The following is a 27816-nucleotide window of genomic DNA, read 5'->3' as shown; positions in this document are numbered from 1 at the left end:
AGTTTAACGCGGTGCTAATTACATGTGTGTATATAGCGCCTAGCGCAGACAGCAAAGTAGCATTGGCGCGACTACATGAAGTCATTAGTAGCCAACAAAGCACTGATCCACAGGCTATTCACATCATAGCGGGGGACTTTAATCATGTCGACCTGAAGGCAGTACTACCCAAGTTCTATCAGCATGTGAAATGTGCAACGAGAGGAGAAAAAACACTGGATAAGGTATACACCAACATCAAACGTGCTTACAAGGCTAGTCCGCTAGCTCATCTAGGCATGTCTGACCATGTGTCAATCCTCCTGATTCCTGCATACACTACAATGGGGAAAAGTGCTCCCATCACCACTAAGACTGTCAGAACCTGGCCAGAAGGGTCCGCTCCACTGCAGATCTGCCTAAATGACACCCTATGGCAGGAATATGAGCATGAGGACCTGGAACAGTACACGTCGTCGGTTCTGAACCACATAGTGAACTGCACCAACTCAGTCACCGTGGACAAACGGGTCCGGGTCTACCCCAACACGAAGCCATGGATGACTGGGAAGGTCCAAAAACTGATCAACGAGAGGGACAACGCCTTCTTCGCAGGGAAGCGCACACCGCTGTACAGCTCCACCAGGGCCAACCTAAAGCGCGGCATCAAAGCGGCCAAGGCAGAGCACAGAGAGAAGATTGAGGAATGCCTCCTGAGCAACGACTCCAGGCGGATGTGGCAGGGGGTTCAGCAGATGACAAACTTCAGAGCCAACAGGCTCACAGCCGCAGAGGACGACCCCCTGCTGGCGGGAAAGCTGAACACCTTCTACGCCCGGTTCGACGAGGGGCGAACGGAGGTAACCGCAACACAAACACCACTCTCTCCAGCTCTCAGCAGCCTCACCCTCACAGAGCATGAGGTGAGACGCGTACTGAAGGCGGTGGACCCCAGGAAAGCCTCGGGGCCGGATGGCGTCCTGGGACGGGTGCTGAGAGACTGCGCCGACCAGCTGGCCGGGGTTTTCACCAACATCTTTAACCAGTCCCTGTCCCAGGCCACCGTCCCACCCTGCCTGAAAACCTCAACTATCATCCCAGTCCCGAAGAAAAGCACGGTGAGCTGCCTAAACGACTACCGCCCGGTGGCACTCACACCAATCATCATGAAGTGCTTCGAGAAACTAGTCCGGGCCCACATACTCACACGCCTCCCGCCCAACCTGGATCCATACCAGTTCGCCTACAGAGCCCACAGGTCCACAGAGGACGCCATAGCGACGACTCTCCACGCCACTCTATCCCACCTGGAGAGGGGAAACAGCTACGCGAGACTGCTCTTCGTGGACTTCAGCTCCGCCTTCAACACCATCCTTCCAGACAGGCTAGTGACCAAACTACTAGACCTGGGTCTATCACACTCTATATGTGCGTGGATCAAGGACTTCCTGACCGACCGCCCCCAGAGGGTGCGGGTGGGCCCCCACACCTCCACAGCCCTCAGCCTCAGCACTGGGTCCCCCCAGGGCTGCGTGCTAAGCCCCATCCTCTACAACCTCTACACCCACGACTTCACCCCCGTCCACCCCAGCAACTACATCGTAAAGTTTGCAGACGACACCACCGTGGTGGGATGTATCTCGGGGGGGACGAGGCGGCGTACAGGGATGAGGTAGAGCAACTGAGCAAGCTGTGCAAGGTTAACAACCTGCTGCTAAACAAGTCAAAGACCCAGGAATTCATCGTAGACTTCAGGAGGAAAAAGTCCGAGATCCAGCCCCTGCTCATCGACGGAGAGAGCGTGGAGAGAGTCTCAACCCTCCGATTCCTGGGACATCACATGCGGGATGACCTGGCCTGGAAGGACAACACAAAAGGCACCATCAAGAGGGCACAACAGCGGCTATACACCCTGAGATGCCTCAGGAAAGAACACAACAAGCAGGAGATACTGGTGGCCTTCTACCACGGCGCAGTGGAGAGTAGGGATGCACCGAACATTCGGCCACCGAATGTATTCGGCCGAATATCGCAAAATAAAGCACATTCGGTATTCGGCCGAATGTGTGAAAACACCGAATGTTCACCACCGAATAGTGGCCGTGTTTTGATGACGCAATACAATTAAATATAACTCTCAACAGGCGCGCGGCGCGAGGCGACGCGCTTTCAAAACTGGCTGCGTTCGTAAATTCACTCAGGAAATCCGATCAGCACTCGTGGAATGCCTCTCGTCCAATCAAATGACTCGGTTTCTCTATGACGTCGGGCCCAGTGTGCGCTCCAGCGCTCTCAGAGCGACTTTACGAACGCAACCTTACACTCATCTAGCTAGTTAGCTTAGCAGTCGTAGCGGAAGAAGCAGAGTTGTTGCCTTGTTGAAAACATATTCAGACTCCTCAGCTGTTCTACACGAGTTTATGACATGCAGCTGTATCATGCGGTGGTTTCTATGCAAACCAGAGACTATAAAAACAAAAGATATTCATTCTGAAATAACATGAACTATTATCCTTACACTCAGGTGGACTCAATTCAACTTGTTGAATGACTTGTTGAAGACATTTAGCATTTGACCTAATTTTAAGAGTGACAAAGGGTCTGAATACTTATGTACATGAGGTATTTCTGTATTTACATTTTAATACATTTGCAAACATTAAAAAACGTTTTTACTTAGATTATGGGGTACTGTGTGTGGATTGATGGCAAATCTATTCAAAGCGTGAAAAAAGTGAAGGGGTCTAAATACTTTCTGAAGCCTATGTAGAGACAAATCATGAATATCATTAACTTGAACCCTGGAAAGCAGTAGAGATTAAATCCCACGATAATTAGTTATAATAAGTTATATATAAAAGTTCTTTTTTTTCAATCTCAATTTCTTTCTTTGAGAAGCATGAATAAAAAGCAAAATGTATTTAGTTTATGCAATGATAAAATTAAAAACTGCCGATACACATTCGGTATTCGGTATTCGGTATTCGGCCAAGTGTTTCCTTAAATTCGGCTTCGGCCTCGGCCAAGAATTTTCATTTCGGTGCATCCCTAGTGGAGAGCATCCTCACCTACGGCATCTGCAACTGGTTCCACAGCTGCACAACAGCGGAGAGAAACGCGCTACAGAGAGTCGTGAGAACAGCACAGAAGATCACCGGCGCCCCCCTCCCCTCTCTGGAAGAGCTGTACAACACACGCTGTCTCAGGAAGGCCTCCAAGATCTCCAGGGACCCGACCCACCCTGGGCACGTACACTTTATCAGGCTGCCCTCGAATAGGAGGTACAGGACCCCGGCCGCTAAGACAAACAGACTGAAGAACTGCTTCTACCACAGGGCCGTCAAGGCCCTGAACACAGCAAAGGCCTAAGTTCTGGGCCCAGGACAGTCCAGACGGATTGTATGGCAGCTAGTGCTGAGGCACAAACATGTACATTTCAAGCCTGCAAACTGTGACACTTTAAAATAACGTGAAAAAATACTTTTGTGCAATATGACAACCCTAGTTGACTATCTGTGCAGTATAGTACAGTGGATTGTGTACATAGCCTTTATTTATGTAAACCAGCTCCTTACCTTCTTGTGATTTTATGCTTTTTCTAAAATGTGTTTTTTTCCCCCTTTCCTAACACCAGGGGAGCCACCCCTCCTAAATTTCGTTGTTTGGTACCTGTACTGTAGCAATGACAAATAAAGTCCATTCATTCATTCATTCATTCATCTTGTACTTGTCCGAGAGCTCAAGTTACTTGTCCAAATCCAAAGATTTTGAAAAAGCAATAAATATTAATAATAATTTATTATACTCTCACCGGCCACTTCATTAGGTACACCTTTTCAACTGCTTGTAAACGCAAATATATAATCAGCCAATCATGTGGCAGCAACTCAATGCATTTAGGCATGTAGACATGGTCAAGACGATCTGCTGAAGTTCAAACCAAGCATCAGAATGGGAAATAAAGGTGATTTAAGTGACTTTGAACCTCGCATTGGTTGTTGGTGCCAGACGGGCTGTTGTGTGATATTATAGTGTCAATATGGACCAAAATGTCTGAGGAATGTTTCCAGCACCTTGTTGAATCTATACCACGAAGAATTAAGCAGGCATGAAAACAGGTCGGGGTGAAAAAGGTGAGAAGGATATGAGACCCGGATCCTGCTAGGGCAGTCGGAGACTGAGAGCCAAAAAAGATTATTGGGGTACCAGAAAGAGACACATCATACATGCGGGCTCACAAAAGCTCTCCCTCTCACTCTCCCTCACTCTCACACACACTCCAATAGGCTACGAGACCAGTGGCGTCATTTCAGCAAAAGCCACGATATGGCATGGTACCGAATGGGGGGGTAGAGGTGGATTTTTTTCCTCCAAATCAGTTAATTTTAGTGAGTTGTTTCTGTACAAAAACGAAAATATGAATGTATAATTAAGTGCAAATAAAGTATATTTACATGTTCACATGTAAACATACACATATGTTGTATAAGAAACTAGACTGACAACTTCTCATGAAATGCGCAACAGTGCAGCTTTAATATAAGCTAGTACAGTGTTTCCCCAAAATGTGGGGCGTGGGGAGTACTGCAGGGGGGGCGCAAATAAAAAAATTAAAATAATAAAAATAATATATATATATATATATATTTGATGACGCCCTTAGTCTGTGTACTATGGTAGCAGTCGCACTGTTATTCTGTTCTTGTATGAAGGTACGTCCTAATGTGACTACGTTGTCACTACGTTGACTGTCGAGTCTGTTGTCAGTCTGTGAATAAACTTACCGGAGACATGCTGAAGAGAATACCGAGATTGTTCATACGCGATTCATGTGCACCCAAGCTCAACACATATATACCATATATCTGCCATATATCATACTTCCGTTATATATCGAAAAATATGATGATAAATACATATAAAACGGAGGTATGATATATATGGCATATCTCACGCGCCTGTCACGTCTCCAGTACATTAGAACTTCGCATCCTTTGATACATATGGCGGGGATGTAAGGATCTTGTAACTTCGCAAACAATGGCAAAATTGAAATAGTTTACTCTATGTTCAACTGCCGCGGCGAAGTTACAGATCCTTACATCCCGTCATATGTATCAAAGGATGCGAAGTTCTAATGTACTGGAGACGTGACAGGCGCGTGAGACTGCCATATATGTGCCGTTTTATATGTATTTATACATATTTATATCATCAAGGATCTTGACGGGATGTAAGGATCTTGTAACTTCGCAAACAATGGCAGAATTGAAATAGTTTACTCTATGTTCAACTGCCGCGGCGTTGCTTTTAATATACAAATATTGTATGACCCTCAGCCTGCTCACACGGCGCAGCTCCACGGTTCTTTGGTGGGAAGGCATTTTTAACGAACTCCCAGAGAAATCAAAACACGAAAATCTTCTGTCACTACCTTTTCCAGTTGAACATAGAGTAAACTATTTAAATGTTGCCATTGTTTGCGAAGTTACAAGATCCTTATATGTATCAAAGGATGCAAAGTTCTAATGTAGCTACTGGAGACGTGACAGGCGCCTGAGACTGCCATATATCATACCTCAGTTTTATATGTATTCATCATCATATTTTTCGGGCATTTAGCTCATTAAACGGCGAAAATCACTGGCGGACCTGGGTTGCGATTCCATTTAATTTACAGGGAACTATGTGTGAAAGGGGCTAAAAGCTTGCAAAATAGGCTGACAACGCTAACGTTAGTAGTTATCTGTACTGTATCTGTACTGCACTTAGTAATGTTAGTACCAAATGTTAGTACCAAAGTTAGCCATCTATCGTTAGCTAGCAATTTGTATTTTGTTAACGTTACATTCCTATCTCAGTATTTGCGACTTCAGTCCTTGTCTTCTCTCAGCATACAAAAACCTTGGCTGACGTTCTGTCACCAATTTCTTCACCAAGGAGTTTCACACGCACATTACAGTTTCAGCCCTTCACGCCTGCGCATTTGATGGGCCATCAAAATCTTAGCGTTCGAACGTTCAACGTGCGTTCCAGACTAATGGGCCGCTCCGCCCCCCCCCAAAAAAAAAAAAACTCATCGGATCTATATGATTCAGGGAAGTCACCTATTTTGGATTCAAAACGGCTAATTTCGACGAAAGGTGAGCGATTATCATGCCTGATTAAGGCAGTTCTGAAGGCAAAAGAGGGGGTCCAACCCCAAGGTGTGCCTAATGAAGTGGCCAGTGAGTGTGTATGCAAATAACACATTTGACTACTATTGATTTGATAATGATGTATTCTTCATTTTCAAATGTATTCATTAAAAGATATTTTGTAATTATTTAAAATTGTTACAATGGGGTAATCAGTGATTACCCTAACCCTTTTAGATTAAGATTGGCCACAAAAGGGATGAATATTTACAAAACATGTTTGTAACTATAGTCCCTCCCCAATGGAAGCAATCTTATTTGCTAGCTTTTGGATAGTATCCTATATTCAAATTGAGAAATCTACCATTAGTGTCCTTCTGAAGTTCGCATTGCTATGTGCTGGTCTTAAAACTTCAAACCTAAAATATACGATCGCATCGAACTACATGAAAATAAGCGGAATTGAGAAGAAGCGAGTTCACGCGAATGGCACTAGTGACAGGCGACCCACAACGTAGGCTACACTATGGCTGCGTTCGTAAACTCGCTCTGGAATCTGATCAGCACTCATGGAATGCCTTTTGTCCAATCAAATTACTTGGTCTCTTTATGACGTTGAACGCAGTGTGCGCTCTGGCGCTCTGAGCGAATTTACGAACTATGAATGAACTACTCTATAACATTGACGATAACGAACTACGAGAGACTGAAATAGCCTCAGCGAGAATGAGGCGCGGCATCGCTTTGCTTGTAATATATTTTTTTACTATTCAGATCGGAAGGAGGAATTAATGTTTTGCAGATATTAATACATATTGATTTCTTTTTTAGTTTTGACTTGTCCATCGGACAACTGCAGGAGGAAGTCCAATTGTCCGAACATAAAATGTACTTGTCCCGGACAAGCGGACAAGCCTTAATGTCGAGCCCTGCAGATGAACCACTGATGAACCAGATGAGACACTGACCTCATGTCTTTTAGCTTGCTTTTATAGTTGTTTTTATTTTCTTAATATTGTTGTCTTTATTTGCACTTGACACCACGGACCTCATTGTCTCTTAGCTTGTTTTATAGCATTTTCGCTTTTGAATTTGTCTACTGTGTAATATTTGTGATATAACATATGTTTGTGAATATGTGAATATGTTTTTCTGTTTTTGCACCTTCAGAAGAACCACTACAATGTCATTGTATAGGCAACTGTACTATACTCTATTCTATTCTATATTCTATACGCATTGTTTGTTATTTTTCTGGTTTTGATCGCTTATGGATTATTTTTGTATGTCGCCAAGTTTGATTGTTCTATTCAATAAATGCTCTAAAACGTACTTTTCATCTCAGCGGATTGTTTGGCGCATCATACAATTACCAGCCAGACCCTGGTTGCGTCTCTCAGCGACTTTTTACTTTTGGCTCTATCTATCTATCTCGCTACAGGTGTCATATAACCCTAACCCATATCCTGTCATATAAAAGTACTTTATTGAATCTCCAGGTAATGTAGGCTATTTCTGACATCCATCACTTTTGCTGTCGTTAAGATACTTTATTTTTCTGTTTTGGTAGTCTGTCCAATGTGACACTTGCCCTCCTCCACCGGCCCTAGTTTTGGATCTAGCTTGCTGTTCATTATTTTCATGATAAATCGTAGCTAGCTAGCTACCGTATAACATCTTCATATACACCATACAGGCTACTGATTAACAGTAGGCAAATGCCAATTGAACAGATTTATTCATTATCCTATCTTAAGAAAACTAATGTAACACTCTCATCTGGGGACTTACACGGCAAATCAAATCAAAGATCGACAAATCCCTGATGACAGGGAGATGACGTATGACTGCTCTGATGAATCAACCCCTATTTCATTAATTTTCTCTATATAACGACGTCGATCATTGATCGGCAACGACACTATATAATAGTTTGCCTAACTGGCCATCGGATTTGGGCTCCTAATATCTAAAAAGCACTACGGTTTTCTTATTTTATCGGATTAAAGTAGCAAAGACCAGAAATTTCCATTGACCGCCAGTCAAACGTCTCCCCTTCTATCACCCAAAAAGGGGCGTGGACATGACGGGAGAGCAAAGTACCCGGATGCGTTTGAATTGCATAGAGAGTTTGAATTTTGGCAGCTGTAAAGCGGATGTGTTTCCTAGAACATGTAAATGCAATTGCGTATCACCGAATTGCATAGAGTTTGAATTTTGTCAGCTGTAAAGCGGATGTGTTTCCTAGAACATGTAAATGCAATTGCGTATCACCGAATTGCATAGAGAGTTTGAATTTTGTCAGCTGTAAAGCGGATGTGTTTCCTAGAACATGTAAATGCAATTGCATATCACATTATTGCATTACAATTTGAATATTGACTCAAATAACGCAGGCAAAAGTGGCAAATGAATATGCTATTTTGGGATTGCAAAGTCATTTGCACATTAGAATGAACTTTTGAATTTTGTCAGCTACAAAGCAGCGCATGACTTTGGAAATTAAATGTCAAATGGCTTTGCATTATAATTTTAATATTGACAGCGAATGTGCACATCGGGTACATGAAAATGAAAATGCAAATCATTAGAATTGCATTTGAGTTTGAATATTGTCTGAAAGAATGCATGCAAAAGTGGAACATGCAATTGCAATCTCATATTGCATTAGCATTTGAATTAGGTCAGCTATATGCTTCCATAGTGAATAGGGCTGCAACTTGGCAATTCCGAAGTCTTGCAAGTCACTAAAACATATTTTTTCTGCATATTACGAAAAACCCACTCAATATAACAAACAACAGTTCTAGGATCACTAAATACCTTAAATTTGGTAGCAAGCTTTGCTAGTTTAAGAGTGGGCTTGGGGGCGGGGTGTGTATAGTACCGGTAGTTGCTCTTTGGACCCAAGAAACTGTGATGAAAGGGCGGGATAAACCAAAATGTCACAACAAGATGACGACTACTTCAATGTCTATAATGTACTCACCTCCATGACGAAGACCTTGTCGTTGATGCCTCCCGTCTCGGCGGTGAGCTCGTACTTCAGGCTGCGTCTCTTCTCGTTCAGCTCCATCACAGGGTTCTTACCGTGCTTGGTGAGAATGGGACCCTGGCCGTTCTTCTGACAGGAAGACACACGCAACCGTCAAGTCCAATGACCACCAACACCGGCCAAAAACACTCTCATGAACAGAATTTTTTAAATGTATGAATGGAAAAATTACTTGGACTGGAGGATGCAAAAGGAGATTTGATATGATAGTGATTATTATGATATTATATAGGATAGAGAGCGATTATTTTGATATATAATAGTGTTTATTATGATATGATAGAGAATGATTATTAGATGATATGATAGTGTTTATTGTGATGTATGATATAGGATAGAGAGTGTTTATTATGATGTGTGATATAGGATAGAGTGTTTATTATGATGTGTGATATAGGATAGAGTGTTTATTATGATGTGTGATATAGGATAGTGTTTATTATGATGTATGATATAGGATAGAGAGTGTTTATTATGATGTGTGATATAGGATAGTGTTTATTATGATGTGTGATATAGGATAGTGTTTATTATGATGTGTGATATAGGATAGAGTGTTTATTATGATGTGTGATATAGGATAGAGTGTTTATTATGATGTGTGATATAGGATAGAGAGTGTTTATTATGATGTGTGATATAGGATAGAGAGTGTTTATTATGATGTGTGATATAGGATAGAGAGTGATTACATCGTCTCCAGCCCCTTCGCTTGCTGAGGCTGAGGGCGTGGCTGTTGAAGCGGTGGCCGCGTCGCCAGCGGCAGGGTTCTCCACCTTCACATCGGGCCCCGTGGGCAGACCCAGCGCCTGGAGGACCTGTGATTGACAGGCAGAGAAACAACATGGAGGACGAGACAGAAGAAGACGGGTGAGTGACCAGCTCCGTAAGGACAAAAGGCATTCATTGCAAAACCATTTTTGATGTTAAATTCTTAAAGAATTTATTAAAGTTATTACTCCAATTGGACTGAATAAACAAGAGAGGAGAAACCACTATGGGCCGGTTTCACAGACAAGGCCTTAAGCCTAGTCCTGGACCAAATAACTTTCAACGTAAAATCTCCATTGAAGATGCTTTTTAGTCTAGAATTAGGCTTAAGCCTTGTCTGTGAAACTGGCCCTATGACGTCTATATGATAAAGGGCCAAATAACAGGCATCAAGTCTATTGCAGTCAAGCCATCCTATCCAGCCAGTCTAGATGTGCTTATGACTATACTCTCTATCCTATCTCAAGCGAGCGCCGTCACCTTGACGGCCAGGTGGAGCTTGGCGGTGCGTTTGGAGGGACCGGAGGCCTCGTGGGTCGTGCCGTCAACATCGACGGCCATGCTGAAGACGGGCGCGTGCACTGGACCGGTCTGGCCCGTCAGCTTGTACTGTAGACCCCATTTGTACTGGTTCAGCCGCATCAGCGCATTCATGGGCGTGGCAGGCTCAGTCTTCTCCTCTGACACTGGTCGGACATCGATGAGAAAGACAAAGGGAGAGGGGACAGAGTTTGATCAGCACCACAGCGATTAAAGCAAAACAAATTCTCCTGACGGAAAAAAAATTTCAGGCCAAATCGGGGCCGGTGGCTTTCCGTGCGCAAAGCGCGCGTGCGATTTTCCGTTCTACGTTCTAATGCTTTGACTTTTCTTTCGAAAAATGTGAACACATTTCCGCGTTGTAGAAAATCAATGACACATCGCTAGTCAACTAACACGGCTTGTTTTGTGAGCCTGCTAACAATGTAAAGTAGTGTTCTAGTTAACTAGGTAGCAGTCCAATCCATTTTGGCTTGACTAGCGAGTTTGTGTTGTGATTCTCAACAACGTTGAAACGTAGTTTCACCCTTTTCCATAGTTTTGAATAATAAATGTGTGGACTGACGATGTAGCGCAGCCTAACTTATTCTAATAATTATTTAACATACTTTTATTCTGATAATTATTCCCCCCTCCTCCCAGACTTACATGGTCACATTATTATTGGATTGGTTGTTTGCGTGCCGGGTGAAGTTAGCTAAACATTTAACCTGCTAGCTAGCAAGAGAAACATCATGTCACTCTCCAAAGGTCTAAAGAGGAAAGTTGACGGTGGAAACAGGGCATTTAAAGAGGAATGGACAGCGAACTATACGTTCATCCTACCTGGTTTCATCAATGCAAAGCCGTTGTGAGAGACTCACATTTTACGTGCTCACAATGAATGTTCCCTTCCACCTACGTATACATGCGAGTCGTCCTTTTCGTCAATGAATGCGATAAAGACGCGCTAGAGGAATCGATTGGTGCATAAAAACCTTGAGAAAAGCCGGATTAAAGTGACGTCCATAATAATAATAAATAATAATAATACATTAGACTTATAGCGCTTTTCTAGACACTCAAAGACGTCCATATCACCAGATAGCCAACAAATAGTGACCGATGGGAGATGCCAGTTTTCTCATTAAGTGAGATTTAATAGCCTAATATTATTTTTGCTATTTTTAATGAATGGCTCATTGTAATCATTCTCCATAGTAATGTAGCGTGTTTGCTCTGTCGTTTCAGGAGCATAGGCTAAGCGGATTGAGCTTTTTTTTTGCGCCGATTTTGTTGTCAATGTTTTTCATCAAATTAAACTGGATTTGCTTTGTTACTGTTCACATGTGTGGTGCAGTCACATTCACATAGCCTATAAGTAAACATTAAGTTTGAATGATTTACTGAGCTGGCGTTACTTTTTTCAAACCACATTTGAAACCGCATGTCGGCTATTTCAGCACCACGCATTGTCCACCTACTTATCACTATGAGGGGTTCAGCGTCAGTGCACCCTGCTCTGTTACTGTCGCATAGTTGTAGCCAATAAAGGCCTATATGTAGGCTATATAGGCTATTATATATCATTTATATACCTAATACCAACATCAAAATAGATTGTATGCCTCTACAAATCATATTACACCAGGTAAAATCCGTCACAACTTGGAATAAATCCGTCGCAACTTGGAATAAATTTACGGAAATCCGTCGTAGCGACGGAGAACTTTAATCCCTGTACACTTCTCGACAGCTACGGGCGTCACAATAACAAAGGGAAGAGGCCATGTAACTGTTGCGTACGTTTTCTCTGGAACTTCTGATTCTGATACTTCTGGAACTTGAGAAACTTCCTCTGCTTGCTGTTGAGGTGGCTGTCGTCTCCTTCCTCCTCCACCTCGTTGTGGGGCCTCTTCTGTGGCAGGCCGTAGCCTGAGCCGGGTGGGACCTGGGCTGGAGGGGGGGGGAGGACAAGGACACGAGAGGTTTGGGAAAGGGTCCGGGATACTTTCACACAGGTCCAAAACCTTCACGGAAACTGGAGTTGCATGAAGGAGGAGCACAGAAGTGCAAACAGCACTACCTTTGAAGTCTCTAGGGTTGGGGGGTCCAATAGGCTTCCGGTGCACTCTGGGTGGCAGGGCGTCCATGCCCAGGACTTTGTAGAGCTGACCCAATGCAGACAGCCTCAAAGCATGCTGGGAGGAGAGAGCACAGACAATGAGTTCCGGTTACAACTGTTAAGCACACTCTATCTATCTAAAAAACGATTGGACACGTGTCTTTTGCCAAATGGAAGGCGATAGCCTTGGTTATTTCAATATATCTTTGAGAATCTTCTCACAGGCCAGCAGTGAAACCTTCTCACAGGCCAGCAGTGAAACCTTCTCACAGGCCAGCAGTGAAACCTTTACCTGGGCACTCTGTGTGATGTCCTCACGTTGCTGACCGTCAAGATGGCCGACTGCATCGACCTTTTCCTTTTCACATGGGTCCTTGACCCCTGGACCATCTTGTTCAAACAGACAATCTTAGTTAGTTTGACGTAGCGGAGACACATTAGTGTGAACAAATGTCAGGGCCGTGTCGGAGCAAATATGCAGTAGGGCTTCCGGTGTTTAGCAGTCAGGTGGGTCTCTGAGCTTACCGGCCATGAGGATTCCAGAAGCCACACACTCTAGAACTCGGCGGAAGGCCTCCCCAGCTCCCATTGGTCGATCGGATGTTACTATGGCCTTCTCACACAGCAACTCTAGTGGCTTGACAAAGAGAAGGGTAGAGATCATTCAGTAGGTGAGAAAGCTGCACCAGGACTTTTGGACAAAGGAAATAGCAGAAGAGCTTTTACTATAGGAAGGACTTGGGGGTAAGAACATAGGATCCTAACTCACCCATCCTCTGAGAGGAGCCCAGGTGGGAACACGGTTACACAGGTCTCGAAGGATACGGATGACAATGATGGCGGACTTCAAGTCGTTGACCTTAGCCTTGGGGGACACAAGCCATGACGCGCTCAGTCAGGACTCAATGACAATAACAACCATCGCAACAAGAACAAGCTACGTTACTTCTCTAAGTCAGAGAGGGAAATCCCAGAGGTAGGCAGTATTTTCAGCACTGAGCTTGTATTAGAACTGACTGATTCAAATACAAGATGGAGGGATCTTGGAGCTAGTTGAAAGTGTGCTGTTCTTGTACATGAGGAAATTTATATAAATTGGGTACAATATTCCTGGACAGCACGATATAAATCGAAAATACACGTTTGACTTTTGATTCGACTTGAGTCGTCAGAGATATTGCACCCAAAGAGAGCATTGGATTGTTGCAGTATCGCTGCCAACATACAAATGATTTGTCTTAACCCAAGGAATAAACAATTACAGCATGGGATAACAAGACAAAAATAAGCGTTGGCGGTATACTGTACAGGCACCCTTCGAAACATGGAGATAATAATGGAGCAGTTATTACAGTATTGGCAATTATCAGCAATAGCTGTGAGACAAGAAGACAGAATAATGTTTGCAACTGGCACACTTTAAATACATGGAGAAAAGGAAGGCAATCGAGAGACAGAAGAACTCACAACTTATTATGGACAAGTAAAGACAGGGATGCAAACCTGGAACCACTTGGCGTGGCGGAGGGACGCCAAGGCGGTAAGGCATTTCTGCCTGTCCAGAACGTCCGGCGGATCGTCGACGGTTAGCGTTTCTATTGGCGGGTTGGTGGGGTAAGAAGACAAGGTACAGTTTGACCAAGGGGGGTTCTGTCTCGCAGCTCAGGGAGAGGCAGCATTTCCCAAAGCGCCAGCAGCAGAAGGAGGGAGGTCCCCCCCACCACCCCCACCCCCCACCCCCACTGTATCTTATTAAGAGAGAATGGTAGCTCCCTTTCTTGTCCCCAGCTGAGCTAGCACTGAGCCCTATCTTATACGTAACCGGAGAAGATTATAGAGTAGAGTATACCACAGCTATCACCTTAGTGGGGGGGTGGGGGGGGGGTTGTTATAGGTATAATAACACCCTTCTTAAGCCTACATCTAATATAAGTGTTACGATTCTAGATGTCTTTGTATGTGACTACGTGAGGGGACACAAAACCACTTCCTTCTGCCCTTCGGCCTGGGTGTGCTGCTTCACCCCTTTTCCGAGACAGAGAGCGTCCAGTTGGTCAAAGGTCCAGCGTCCCTAAAAACTTGACACACTAGAAGGCTTAGTGAAGAGAATCAGATTTGGAACCACAGGCAGTAGTAGTCAAATAGATGCATTAAAAAAGGTATTCAGGGTCAATCTCTATACTGCAGCAAAACTGATGGCTGGTTCCTAGACCCGAATCTGGCTGGCTTCAATCCAAGCACAGGGCTTAGGCCAGGCCTCTTGAGGACCTGGTTAAACTTCATTTGGCTCCCTTTCTGACCTTTCACCTCTACCGTCTGCTCTCCTCCCTTTCACACACACATTCACACAAAAACAATCAGACAACACAAACAGAATTTGTACTCTTTGATTGTGACTGGTTGAATTCTCATTTGCCCAGGCAGAGTCAAAGATTCCAACCTGTGACCCATGCCGATCAGTTTTGCTACAACTAGAGCCCAACGTACAATTTCTGCATTAAGGGTAAAGAAACACATGCAATTAAATCTGTATGCGCGCATTGGCTGCCATTCTCATTAAGCCTTCCCTTTTTTAAACTTGAATACAATTAACTGGAATGAAGAGAAAGTCGTTCATTACTGTGTTATGGGTAATCAAAAACATTACACAATGCATTAACGATTGCAGAGGCGAATTATTATTGCCGTATTGTTACCATTGTTAACACCACAACGTCAGAATTGCAAACTCAATGAAGAGCCAATAGCTATTGCCTGTTCACTGGCAGCTGCTGTACAGTTCCACTGATCTTCATACCTGATGGATTGACTGCCCTTGTCACTAGCTGACGCCATCAGACAGTTTAGATGGCATAGGGATCAGGGGAGCTGCACAGCACGGCAGCTTTGAGTGGATGCCCAGATCAGCTGTTGATCAGCTGCTGAAGTGGCCTGTTGAGAGGTTGGTGGGGGTAGGGGGTGTCTAGTCCTAGGTGGAGGCCGGCCCCAGAAGAGAGTGCATACCTCCAGAAGCCAGCTGCTCAGCCTCCAGCCTGACCATGGGGGAAGTCAGGTGAATGGTCAGGGTCAGGAGGGGCTCCTTGGTGCTCTTGACCACGATGGAGGCTTCCTCGGGGCTCTGGATGATCTCATATTTGTCCTCTGTGACAACCTTAAAGGGAGGTTAAATAACGTTTTATTCAATACAAATATTTTTTTATCACTGAGGCTTATTCAACCTTATTGCCTCCCCGATGTGCTGCCACCTTGTAGTGGGGGGGGGGCTTAGGGGGACCCTCACCCGAGGGCTCTATCGTCCTTGGGTGGGGCAAACCTGACTAAGAGCAGCACATGGCCCTCCAGAAGTGGGGGTTGCGCGTGGGGCCAACCACTCCACAGCACAACAAGTTAAACTGGTTACGGAAACATTAACGACAAAACGAAAACATCACGGCTTGGGGAAAGAGGGGCTTCCACAGAGGAGGTATATGACGCCGGACAGCCAAAGCCGAAGGGACGCTGTAAGGCCGACCCCCCTGCTAACCCCCAGGACCATCACCAAGATCGCTACATGGAACATCAGGACCATGTTCGAGACCGGGAGGACAGTCCAGGTAGCACAGGAGATGAGGACCTATGGCATCCCTCTCCTGGGACTGAGTGAGACGAGGTGGCTGCAAGCGGGGCAGAAAAAGCTAACATCAGGGGAGATGGTGCTCTACTCAGGACACGCAGAAGAGGGAGCACACCACACAGAAGGAGTGGCCCTCATGCTGGCTCCAGAAGCTCAGCGCTCTCTAATCGGCTGGGAACCAGTGAGCCCAAGAATAATCACTGCTCAGTTTGCCACCCAGAGAGAGAACATCAAGCTAAATGTCATCCAGTGCTATGCTCCAACCAATGAAGGCACAGAGGAAAACAAAGACAACTTCTATGACCAGTTACAGGGTGTCTTGGACAGACAGAGAGGGGGCGATGTCACTGTTCTCATGGGAGACATCAACGCCAAGATCGAAGCTGACAACACTGGGTATGAAGATATCATGGGAGCACATGGGCTGGGCCAGATGAACGAAAATGGAGAAAGGTTCGCAGACCTCTGTTCCATAAACCAGCTGGTCATAGGAGGCAGCAGATTCCCACACAAACGAATCCACAAGGCCACATGGATTTCCCCTGACAAGGTAACAGAAAACCAAATAGACCACATATGTATCAGTCGAAGGTTCAGAGGGTCATGCCAAGATGTGCGAGTGAAGAGGGGAGCAGATGTATCATCAGACCACCACCTCCTTCTGATGACTGCAAAACTCCGTCTGAAAAGACACCACAACACCAGCAACACAACAGCAAGGTATGACCTGGAACTTCTTAGGAACAGGGAAGTTGAGAAAAGTTTCCAGATAAGCCTCAAGAACAGATTCCAGATACTGCAGGACGAAGGAATGGAGGGAAAGGGAGATGTGGAGACCCGGTGGCAGCAGTCAAAGAAGATCTGGCTGGACACATGCGAGGAGGTCCTTGGGAGGAGGAAGACAAAACACCAGGACTGGGTCTCGGCCGAAACACTGCTGAAGCTAAAGGAGAGGAAAGGGAAGAAGGAAAGGATAAACATAGGTAAGACAAGAGCAGCGAAGGGAAAGGCACAGGAAGCTTACAGCAAGACAAATAAGGAGGTGAAGAGGGGTTTCAGGAAGGACAGAAAGGCCCACATGGACAGTTTGGCCTCACAGGCCGAAACGGCAGCAGCACAGGGGAATATGAGGGACCTATACAGTATCACCAGACAGCTAGCAGGGAAGTTCCACCAGTCTGGTAAGCCAGTGAAGGACAAGCAGGGCAAACCAATTTCCAGCATTCAGGATCAGCGGGGAAGATGGGCAGAGCATTTCAAAGAAGTTCTTAATCAACCAAACCCAGTAGTAAGGCCAGACATACCACCAGCAGATACACCTCTACCAATAAATTGTGAGAAACCCAGCAGGGCAGAGATCAGACAGGCTATCAGGGCTCTGAAGTCAGGAAAGGCTGCAGGGCCGGATGGAATACCAGCAGAAGCAATCAAGGCCGACATCGCAACCACCACGGAGATGCTCCACAGCCTCTTCGCAACAATCTGGGAGGAGGAGAGGGTGCCGGAAAACTGGAAGGAAGGAGTTATTATAAAAATTCCAAAGAAAGGAGACCTAACCTGCTGCAACAACTACAGGGGAATCATGCTTCTTTCAGTACCAGGCAAAGTCCTGAACAGAGTGTTACTGGAGAGAATGAGAACTGCAGTTGATCCCCTACTTCGAGACCAGCAGGCAGGTTTTCGGAGTAACAGATCCTATGCCGACCAGATTGCCACACTACGCATCATAGTGGAACAATCTATAGAGTGGAACTCCTCCCTATTCATACATTTCGTAGATTACGAAAAGGCCTTTGATAGCGTGGACAGAGAGACACTGTGGAAACTAATGAGGCACTACGGAGTCCCTGAGAAGATCATCTCCCTGGTCCAGAACACCTACCAGGGAATGACTTGCAGGGTCTTACATGCAGGCCAGACGTCAGACAGTTTCGAGGTCAAGACCGGAGTGCGACAGGGATGTCTACTGTCACCCTTCTTGTTCCTCCTGGTCATAGACTGGATAATGAAGACCATCACAGCGGGCAAGAAGGAAGGCATACAGTGGACCCTCTGGTCACAGCTTGATGACCTTGATTTTGCTGACGACCTGGCACTCCTGTCACACAGCTATAACCACATGCAGGACAAGACCACCCAGCTTTCAATCACATCCCTTGCAGCAGGCCTCAGGATGAACAAGGAAAAGACCAAACTGATGAGGATTAACACCCCGAACACCACCCCCATCATCATAGACGACAGACCCATCAGAGAAGTCGACTCCTTCACCTACCTTGGCAGCATCATTGACAAGCAGGGTGGCACAGACAGTGATGTCACTGCTAGGGTAGGCAAAGCCAGAGCAGCCTTTATCATCCTGAAGAACATCTGGGCCTCAAGGGAAATAGTTACTCCAACGAAGGTGCGCATCTTTAACTCTAATGTCAAAAGTGTCCTTCTCTATGGCTCAGAAACATGGAGAATGACAAAGAAAACATTGCAGAAAATCCAGACTTTCATCAACATCTGTCTGAGGCGCATCTTCAAAATCAGGTGGCCAGATAAAATCAGTAATAAGGAACTGTGGCAGAGAGGGAGCCAGGAGCCAGTAGAGAGCCAGATCAGGAGACGGAAGTGGGGATGGATTGGTCACACCCTGCGCAAACCAGCAGCTACCATCACACGACAGGCCCTGACATGGAACCCACAGGGAAAGCGGAAAAGAGGAAGGCCCAGAAACAGCTGGAGGCGGGACTCTGAGGCGGAGTTGAAGAGGCAGGGTACCAGCTGGGGAGAGGTGGAAAAGAAAGCCCAGAGCCGTGATGGATGGAGAAGAGTCGTTGATGGCCTTTGCTCTGCAAGAGATTCAACGGCATAAGTCAAGTAAGTCACGTTATTCAACCCCCAAAACATAAGAGGGTCTTTGACTGTTTATCACACAATTCAGGTTAACTCACGTTAAGAAAAAAAAAAGGAAAAAAAGAAAATAAGAAGTAAAGACAGACTACATAATTTACTTCATAGAGGGAGATATGGGTCCGCTACCTCTATCTGCGTAGTGAGGCTTTCAGCCACTTGTTTGAGCAGCGTGGCGGTGGGCTTCTCAGTGCACAGCAGCACCAGCTCCAGGTCCATGTCTCCCTTCAGCAGGAGCCCCTTGGCCACCAGGCCCAGCCTCATCACCCCACGCAGCACACGCTGAGAGACCTGGGCACCACTGGGGAGGGAATGGAGGAGGAGGAGGGGGGGGGGGGGGTGGAGAATGGAGGGAGGAAGGTAGGGAAGAAAACAGTCAAACACTATGCACTATACAGTACACAACTCTCAGTGAAACACTAAGCTAGATGAGGCAAAGTGATACCGGTGTAAAACTAGTAGGCTAATATAAGAACATGTCAAGTTGCCATCTTGAGGATATATCGATAGACAGTCTTTTCTCACTGTCCATCTGTACAGCCATTGTAACGACGTACTAAATGGCAGCGAGTATATACTTACTTGAAGTACTTCACCAGGGCCTTGAAATGTCTGTCTGTCTGTGTCTCTCTCTCTGTCTCTCTCTGTCTCACCTCTCGTCCTGCATAGCTGCTGCTGCTGCTCCAGCGCCCGTCTGCTCATCCAAGAGGTCGGAGACGACCTTGAGGGCACACTCGACGTGGGAGATGACCGTCTGCACGGCCTCCAGCTCCTCAGGGGACGGGTACACCGCCGAGTGCTTGGCCATCATGTGACGGTCGTCGCTGACAAAGATGCGCATGGGGCGCTGGCGGACTGGAGGGGCCTTAAAGAGGTAAGGGAGACGGTGACGGTTGGTGTGATACTGTAGGAACGTAGGGCTAAGAAGCACATGGAACAAGGTTCAGACCGCAAGCTCATCAAACGTTTTAGCCGAAGCCCTCAGTTTGTAATGCTGCTGAATTGCAGTTTTTCAATATTACAGAGCAAAACAAGTGTTAACACTAGAACAGCCATGAGTGAAACAAAATGTTATATCTTTGCACTCTATCAAATTTCAGGACCCTCCTTTCATGACTTTTCCTAGATATGTGCGTTCTACCACCCAGCATCCTTACATTTTCAAGGGATATCTTATCAGGATAAGCTAATACAAAGCTATTTTGCAGTTTCTCTGTGTAGGAAGCAGGCTAATTTACAAGCGGCCAACTAGCGGCTCTTTTAGTCGGTAAAAAGGGCACGGCTGTTCTAGTGCTAAGAGCTCTCCATTAGAATGAAGGATCTTGTAGGGCTAAGAAGAAGCACATAGAACAAGGTTCAGACCGCAAGCTCATCAAACGTTTAGCCTAAGCCCTCAGTTGTTGCTGAATTGCAGTTTTCAATATTAAGGAGCAAAGCAAGCAAGTGTTAAGAGCTCTCCATTAAAATGAAGGATCTGGAAAAACCAGTATGACTAGGAAATACAAATAGACTGTGGGAAAAACAAAGATAGGAAAAATGTGCAAACTGCTCCTCCATGATGACAGGCCTCTTACTAAAAGAGGAAATACAGAGGAAATAGACTTTATTCCATTAATGATGAAGTTGTTGGGAATAGGAAGTTCCACTCATGAAAAATTAAAAAAATATGTAGAATGCTAGTGGTGAATGTTGTGTTAGAAGAACGTACAACAACAAATTAATAAAAAAACAAACCTCTGTTTGGAGGCGTTTGTCCTGTTCGATCTCCTGTATGGCATTTATATAGTCGTGGTACTGACATAGCTCCTCCTCGTAGCAAAGACAGTCATACCAGTAACGTAGTTCTTCATATCTGGAGGGAGACACAGAGTAGTTACAAATCAATTACTAGGCTAGCTAACTTCAGTTGACTCCACATCTGCTAACTGATAGGTTAACCGAGGACATTGTCAATTGTTCCAAGAGTCATGTGTATGATTGTAGAACTATGTAGTGAATAATTCTAGTCAGTGAGTCAATGTTTGACTCTGTGGATGGAACATTTCAACTGTCATTCTTAGCTTAGGGTTGGAATCATGGGTGGAGGGCACTGCTCTTTTTTTGCATTCCGATGAATTTGAATAATGTCTCTCTGTTGCCTGTGACGGTTACCTGTCAAAGTCGGGCGGCAGAAGGCGATGGCCTCGCTGTATCAGGCCGTCCCAGTAGAGGAGCTCTTCGTAGGCTTGGCGCTCATCCCAAACTGTTCCTGGATCTGCCTCTGACATTGCGAAGGCACTTCTTCTTTTAATACCACCTGTAGGGGAAGGACAGGTGTCCAACAACACCTGTAGGGGAAACATTCCAGTTCGGGTTCGGGTTTAGCCCAATGGAGCACACAATAGGCTAGGTGCACGATCTCACTACTTCCTGAAAGGCAACTGGTATGAACATATCCTGTCTCACTCTATTGGTTTAATTGATTAATCAGCTGTGCGGTAAACCGTTGGAACACACAGTGCACAGCTGATTAATCAATTAAACCAATAGAGTGAGACAGGATATGTTCATACCAGTTGCCTTTCAGGAAGTAGTGAGATCGTGCACCTAGCCTATCACAGTGGATGAACAGCAAAAAAAACACACGCACGCCACGCACCCCCTACGCCACTTCACTGTTGTCGCTACAACAACTTGAGTCAGTTCTACAGTTAACTGTCAGTCACAGCAGCTATTTCCCTAGGGTTGACAGACGCTACGAGCGTAGTGAAAGAGGCAAAGAGATTGTCAAAAGAGTGAGCGGCATTGTGTTGTTGTTGCTGTGGCCACCACATTCACGTTAGCTTCCCCAGACTAGCATACTGCTTGCGACCCAAAGCCAAAGAGCTGGGATCGAGTAGCAACAATGTAGCAGCAATGTAGCAGCAATGTAGTAACAATGTAGCTGGGATCGAGTAGCAACAATGATAGCTACAGTACATGAGTGTGGAGTAGAAACAGCCGCATGTTTGGTCTAGACTCTATTGCATGAAGCTAACCAAATTGTTTTGAATCTGGAGACGCCATCTTATCATATCCTTGATGATGCGTAAAGCTAAGCTACTACTAAACATTGGGCCAAGTTATTTGGTGGACGCTCGATTCGACCAATAGTTGCAATTGCAACAACTTCGCATCTCTGTACAATATAGTGTTTACTAACTGACGAGACTACAAGGCGACGATGGTAGCTAACATCACAAGACACTTTGACGTTTAAAAACACTCACACGTGAGGGTAAACACAGCGGTAATGTCGCGCCCTCTGCTGCAGCAGATCCAACCGAGCGGTGTCGCTTCTCAATGACGTAGTGTAGAAGCTTGCGCTTTAATAAAAGGTGGCTTTAACTTTCTCTGCTGGTTGAGAAACACACTCTTTTAACATTCGTGATGGTGAGAAATAAAGACGCGTTATATGTTTAACCCCGACTCTTAAGTACAAATCTGTAAAAAGCTGTTGTTGAACTGTTCTTTTAATAAACAAATACTCAATGAGGATCAACATCAGAACCTGTCCCTCTTTCTACAATGCGTTGCTGCCACCTGCTGTGCGTGTGTGGTACTAAATGTCATGAGACATTTAGGCTAGGAAAAAATAGGCTCCATTTAGACAATTTTATAGGGAAAAAACTACAACGTTCAGCCTGTGTTCCTTGCTTCTGTCCTATGGGAGCCATATCTCATTAGAATCTGGATGAGCCTAGTCTCACTAAATCAGACATATTATATTCATCGGATGGGCGTTGGAACCCAACTGTAGAACAGAGAAGTTTTATGAGACGTTAAATCACCATGCTTAGGCTTTATTGTTATATGGGAATTCATATTTTGCCGCAGTTGCTGCGGAAAAAAGGAATGTCTCCCACGAGCATATTTTGTCTGCAGTTGCTCAGATGAGAAATTAGCTGGAGCATAATAAGCATAGCTGATCATTATGGTTACTGTTGCGCACATTTCATTGTGTGATTTCTTTATAAGGGGGAAGATGTTGTTGCATGTAGAAAATCAAACTTTGAAAATACTTTTTTCTTTAATAACTTTATTTACATTTCATAACTTCTTTAGATGTCCCCAGACAATTGAGGAAATAATAATACAATCAATAAATACGTATAAATGTACAATATTTGACATGAAGTAGCTTTTCTATACATAACAAAAACACTCAGGAAAAAGCATAGTTTTTCCCCTTTAAGCAAATTGCTTACATAACACAGCTCAGGCTGATAATACAGGTTTAACAATGACAATTAGCATCATTGATTGTCTGAACTCCAGACTACTGGAACAATAACATAAAATTCCACAATGAGATACAATCAGATGAATGTAGCCTATTATATCCAATGATTTACAATCTACACATTAAGATTATGTACTGTTGGCTCTAAACTGCTGATTCACTATTAGACCTCTGAATCCCTCAGAAATAGATGGCTCAATTTTGCACTCATTCCAAAACCCCCACTGACTCACTAAGACAGTTCGACCACAGTTCGCACAGTGCTTCTCAACCTTGGTCTCAAGGAATAACGCTTGCCACCCATAAGTCTAAGTACTCTCAGTCCCATTTTTCAGGAATAGTTTCTATTTGACGTAACCTGCTGTCCCCAAAGGAGCAGGACCATTATGTGCCCAGTTCCTGGCATAAAACAAGGTTGAGAAGCACTGCTATGGATGATGAATAGTTAGTCATCGTCTTACCGAACTGTACAATTCTTCATTACATTCAGTTCTGCCTTTCATATCAGCATAACGCGGGCAACTGCTAATCGAGAGGGCATTACGTGAAACCAGGAATGTCCTCCTTGACTCTCAGCGACCACGAGATGTAGGCTACCAATGATGACCAACACTGTGAATGTGCACCATGCATTATGAGATGTCCTCCTCCAATCGTCTCGAAACCGTCTGTGTGTCTTGAGAGGTTGTTTTAGAGACTTGCTAGCGAGTCTCCTACCCAGTCAAGTTGCTGGTTTAGAAACACAGAAACTCAATGATGTTCTGTGTGGAGGAGCCGGAAAAAAAATAAAAGAATCAACCTTGGTCCTAAAGAGCCCCACAGTCTGGAGGCCCATGTTCCACAGGCCGAAAGCTTTTGATATGTACCCCATATGCGTACAATATTTAACCATGCAGTTATTTGCGTATATGCAGTTATTCCCCACATTTCCCTACAGTTCACACATTGCGGATGGCTACAAAACCTGCTACTGAACACCCTCTCCAGACAATGAGAGGCTTGAGTGGCTTGGATCTATAGCTTTGAAACCTTATCTTCCACCCTGGCCACCCCTTCAGTGTTCTCACCGTCCACTGACCACACACCGTAGAGGCAGTCGTTCCATATTAATAGTCTATGGTCGGCAAACTCTCTCAGGTTCAGATCCTGTTGACTGCGTTGTGCTTCTCTGAGCTGTGGAACGAGTTGACCTCCCAGCGTCTCATCACGCTCCCCTGGCGCTTAGTGATGAGGTAGATCTTCTTGAGGACGGCGCGGCGGAGCAGGATGTAGACCCAGGGGTCCAGGATCTGGTTCCAGGAGGCTAGCCGTACACCCAGCACCATCAGGGTCTCGTAGGTGGAGCGGTCCTTACCGATGGTGTCCCTCCAGGAGTGCATCACAGACATCAGGCCGAAGATCTGGGGACAAAGGACGACAAACCGTGAGTCGATTATTCTACTTTTGTCCCTGTGAGTTGCCGTTGTTAAAGGTTTTATGGGTAGGCTGCCTGCTGCCTTATCCAGTGAAACTACAGTGTTGTTATAAGCAAGGCAGTGAGTTAGGCAAAGCAGGGCAGTGGATAGAGAGAGTATCAGCATTCTAGTGTGAGTGAGTATCAGCATTCTAGAGTGAGTGAGTGAGTATCAGCATTCTAGAGTGCCCCAGGTTTCCAGAATTCCCAGAATCCTCCTACTCACCAGCAGAGGGCTCCAACTGATACAAGACGTGACCATAATGCCCACCAGCTGCACCACCATCTCAATGTCGTGGGACTTGGCCGAGCGGTGGGAGCAGGGTTGTCTCCTTAACCTGGCGAGCACCAGCGTGAGTCCACTGATGGTGTTGCAGACCAGAGCCACCGCCAGGGAGGCCAGGCCTAGTCCGGCGAAGAGCATAACGAAAGCCACGTCCGCTCCGCTGGTGTCGTTCAGCACGTTAATGAAGCACCAGGTCCCCGGGTACTGGTAGGTGTAGGAGCCCAGCTGGAAGCAGGGTAGCAGGGCCACGCAGAGAGCGGCCAGCCAGATGAGCGAGAGGGAGACCTTAGTGCGGGTGGTGGACACCAGCGAGGAGTGGAGCAAAGGCTGCGTGACCCCCAGACACCGCTCGGCCGCCATGGCACAGCCGAGGAAGAGCGGGCACAGGCCGAAGAACACCATGCTGCCCCCCAGGAACTGGCACATGGCGTCGGCCGGCTCGGGGGAGGAGGGCGACCCCCCTCCGGAGAGGTAGAGCCGCAGGACCAGCACCCCCGGGATGACGTGCCCGGCGAAGTCCGTGAGCACCAGGGAGCCGGCGAAGAGGAGGAAGGTGGCTTTGGAGCGCCGGCGCTGGTGGGAGTAGGCGTTGGCCAGGATGAAGAGGGCCACGATGTTGGAGACGATGCCCAGGGTCATGGAGAGGGCGGCCGCGACGGGAGCCCCCTGCTCGGGGACCTTCTCCTCCATCTCCCCCCAATGGCTGCTGTTGGAGACGGGGTGGGGGGCCGCGGGGCCAGAGGAGTTGTAGTGACTCATGGCTAACATCACTGGGCTCTGGAGGTCAGGAGGCGTCGCACAGAGAGAGTCTGCGGAGAGACAGAGGTGGGCAAGGAAAATCAGTACAAACATTATTTACATTTCATCTCTCAATGAGCTGTGAAAGTCAAACACATTGGAATTTGTAGTAGTACATGTTGTTGGTGATTGATGATGACCTTGCGATATTAATGGGACACAAAGTCAATTCCAGATGTGCAAAGAGGATTCAAACTAAATACCCTGCACGTCTTTTTCCTCATTTGAAGTCATAAAAGAGCTTAAATAATGATGTTACACATTAATAACTCCCCATAATTGATAGTATTGATATTCAGAATGGTATCCAGCAATAGTCAGGGCACAAATGACATGCTATAAAAATGCTTTTTTAAACCTGAAAACATCTGTGTTCGAACAGTGTTTACACTGACAGGTTAGAACGAAGGGCAAGTTATAACAGTTCTCTTTGACAGCCCACACAACTATTGAGACACATTCCTCAAGCTTCAGTCCCTACTGTCAGTGCCTACGGCAGGGTTGAGATAAGGCAGATAACACATGCTGCCTTGACAAAATGCTCTCCTTGCACTTAAACATGGAAATCAAATCAAATATATCAACCATTCAAACAAACTTTCAAACAAATCTCAATGATCATGTGAAAAACCATGGATTACAAACATTTTAGAAGTAATACCAAACATTATGTCTTCAGTATGCCCTCTTGATGTCAATGAAACAGATTGATCCGTTCAGTTCAGTACTGTAGACTGACTCAGAAATGACCAAGGTGCTATTAAACAGAATTCCAAGGTTGTTTTACAATAACCATTATCATGGCTATGTCTTACAGGTGTTTTGTATAGGTAATAATACATTGTCAAATATAACAAATGATTGGAGGTCTTTTTTCCATTAAATGTTGCTGTCATTATACAATCATTTGTATTTTTAATTAGTAAAAAATACCAATGAAAGTCTAGAAAATAACATCAAGCCACACTTTGTCAAACATTTTCAGATGCGCTGCAATGCCAAACATTATTTGGATGCATGTTCTGAAGGATTCTATATCGCTTTGGGCAAAAAGGGTAAAAAAAAACAAATCCTAAACTATCATCATTACCATTTAAATAGTCTGATTAATTCCAGTCAAGTGCGATGTCCACAACACGGAATTTCCAGACAGATAATCCAGATAATTAGTTTATGAAACACCTTCACCAAAGTCTTGAATCCACTGACGAAGAAAAGTGACTGTCTTTACGAAAAAAAACATTGTTCCATGAAAAGTCGGCGTGATATTGAGTTATTCCTCTGGTCGAACTGTCCATTGTTGCTATATCCCTTAGATTTAAATGTCATGATCAGTGAAGTGCGAAGATTATTCCATACTGCCGCAACACCACATGTTCTCGGGAGCAGTCCTCAATAGCAGTTATATAGCCGCTCCTTTTTGGCAGCCTCTAGGCGGATCTGTGAGTCAAGTTCAAGTCTTGTTCTTCTTCTTTACTGGAGTGATGAAGTTGTATTTATACTGTATGTTGTTTTCTCACAATATCCTCCAGGGCCTTTTCACAACATCCTTTTACGTATTGGATCAATGCTTTCTGTTTCAAATTGATTATTAAGTACGTGCAGGCCAGAGGGGTGGCATTTTACTAAGGAACATTATGCTATAAATAGGTATAAGTACAGTATCAACTATCATGCCAGATCCCGTAAAAGTTTAATACTTATAGACCACGAGACAGCAGATTAGTCCCCTTCTCTTCTCTGAATGTAAAATCGATCAGGCCAGCATATTCTGATTATCATTAGTCTACACAGGCATCGGAAGAATTAAAGCCTGATCAGACTAATGATGTCAGATGTTATACTGTGTACCGACTAACTGTGTCTACTGGAGGTTTTTATTTACTCTAAGCACTGTGTACTTGGCACATTTAGAAAACCC

At 45.2% G+C, this 27816-nt stretch overlaps 2 protein-coding genes across 3 annotated transcripts in view; both read right to left on the bottom strand.

The window, feature by feature from the left end:
* Positions 1 to 21426, bottom strand: part of LOC308151267 (interleukin enhancer-binding factor 3-like) — a 29295-nt gene extending 7869 nt beyond the window's left edge. The window contains exons 1-14 of one of the 2 annotated variants that reach the window (XM_080524101.1): positions 21249 to 21426; positions 20832 to 20949; positions 19751 to 19962; positions 19227 to 19398; positions 15590 to 15737; positions 14090 to 14181; positions 13356 to 13451; positions 13112 to 13223; positions 12879 to 12976; positions 12548 to 12662; positions 12268 to 12417; positions 10423 to 10628; positions 9864 to 9989; positions 9106 to 9240 (exon numbers count right to left, since the gene is read on the bottom strand). In XM_080524101.1, the coding sequence (XP_080380227.1) occupies positions 9106 to 9240; positions 9864 to 9989; positions 10423 to 10628; positions 12268 to 12417; positions 12548 to 12662; positions 12879 to 12976; positions 13112 to 13223; positions 13356 to 13451; positions 14090 to 14181; positions 15590 to 15737; positions 19227 to 19398; positions 19751 to 19962; positions 20832 to 20949; positions 21249 to 21364 (1896 nt within the window). In that variant the 5' untranslated portion in view covers positions 21365 to 21426. The remainder of the gene's footprint in view (positions 1 to 9105; positions 9241 to 9863; positions 9990 to 10422; positions 10629 to 12267; positions 12418 to 12547; positions 12663 to 12878; positions 12977 to 13111; positions 13224 to 13355; positions 13452 to 14089; positions 14182 to 15589; positions 15738 to 19226; positions 19399 to 19750; positions 19963 to 20831; positions 20950 to 21248) is intronic. The other variant, XM_080524102.1, reaches the window with a different exon arrangement.
* A 3071-nt stretch (positions 21427 to 24497) lies between these two features.
* ptger1a (prostaglandin E receptor 1a (subtype EP1)) lies at positions 24498 to 25856 on the bottom strand (the record flags this gene model as incomplete). Its single annotated transcript, XM_080522848.1, has 2 exons — positions 24498 to 24758; positions 25038 to 25856. 2 exons carry the CDS (start codon positions 25854 to 25856, stop codon positions 24498 to 24500), a joined length of 1080 nt encoding a protein of 359 aa, XP_080378974.1.
* Between the last annotated feature and the right edge of the window lie 1960 nt (positions 25857 to 27816).

Source organism: Nansenia antarctica, assembly GCF_963989245.1.
Source record: "Nansenia antarctica genome assembly, chromosome: 2".
NCBI lineage: Eukaryota > Metazoa > Chordata > Actinopteri > Argentiniformes > Microstomatidae > Nansenia > Nansenia antarctica.
Note: the sequence above shows the minus strand (reverse complement) of the source record. Positions and strands in the feature narration are given on the sequence as shown.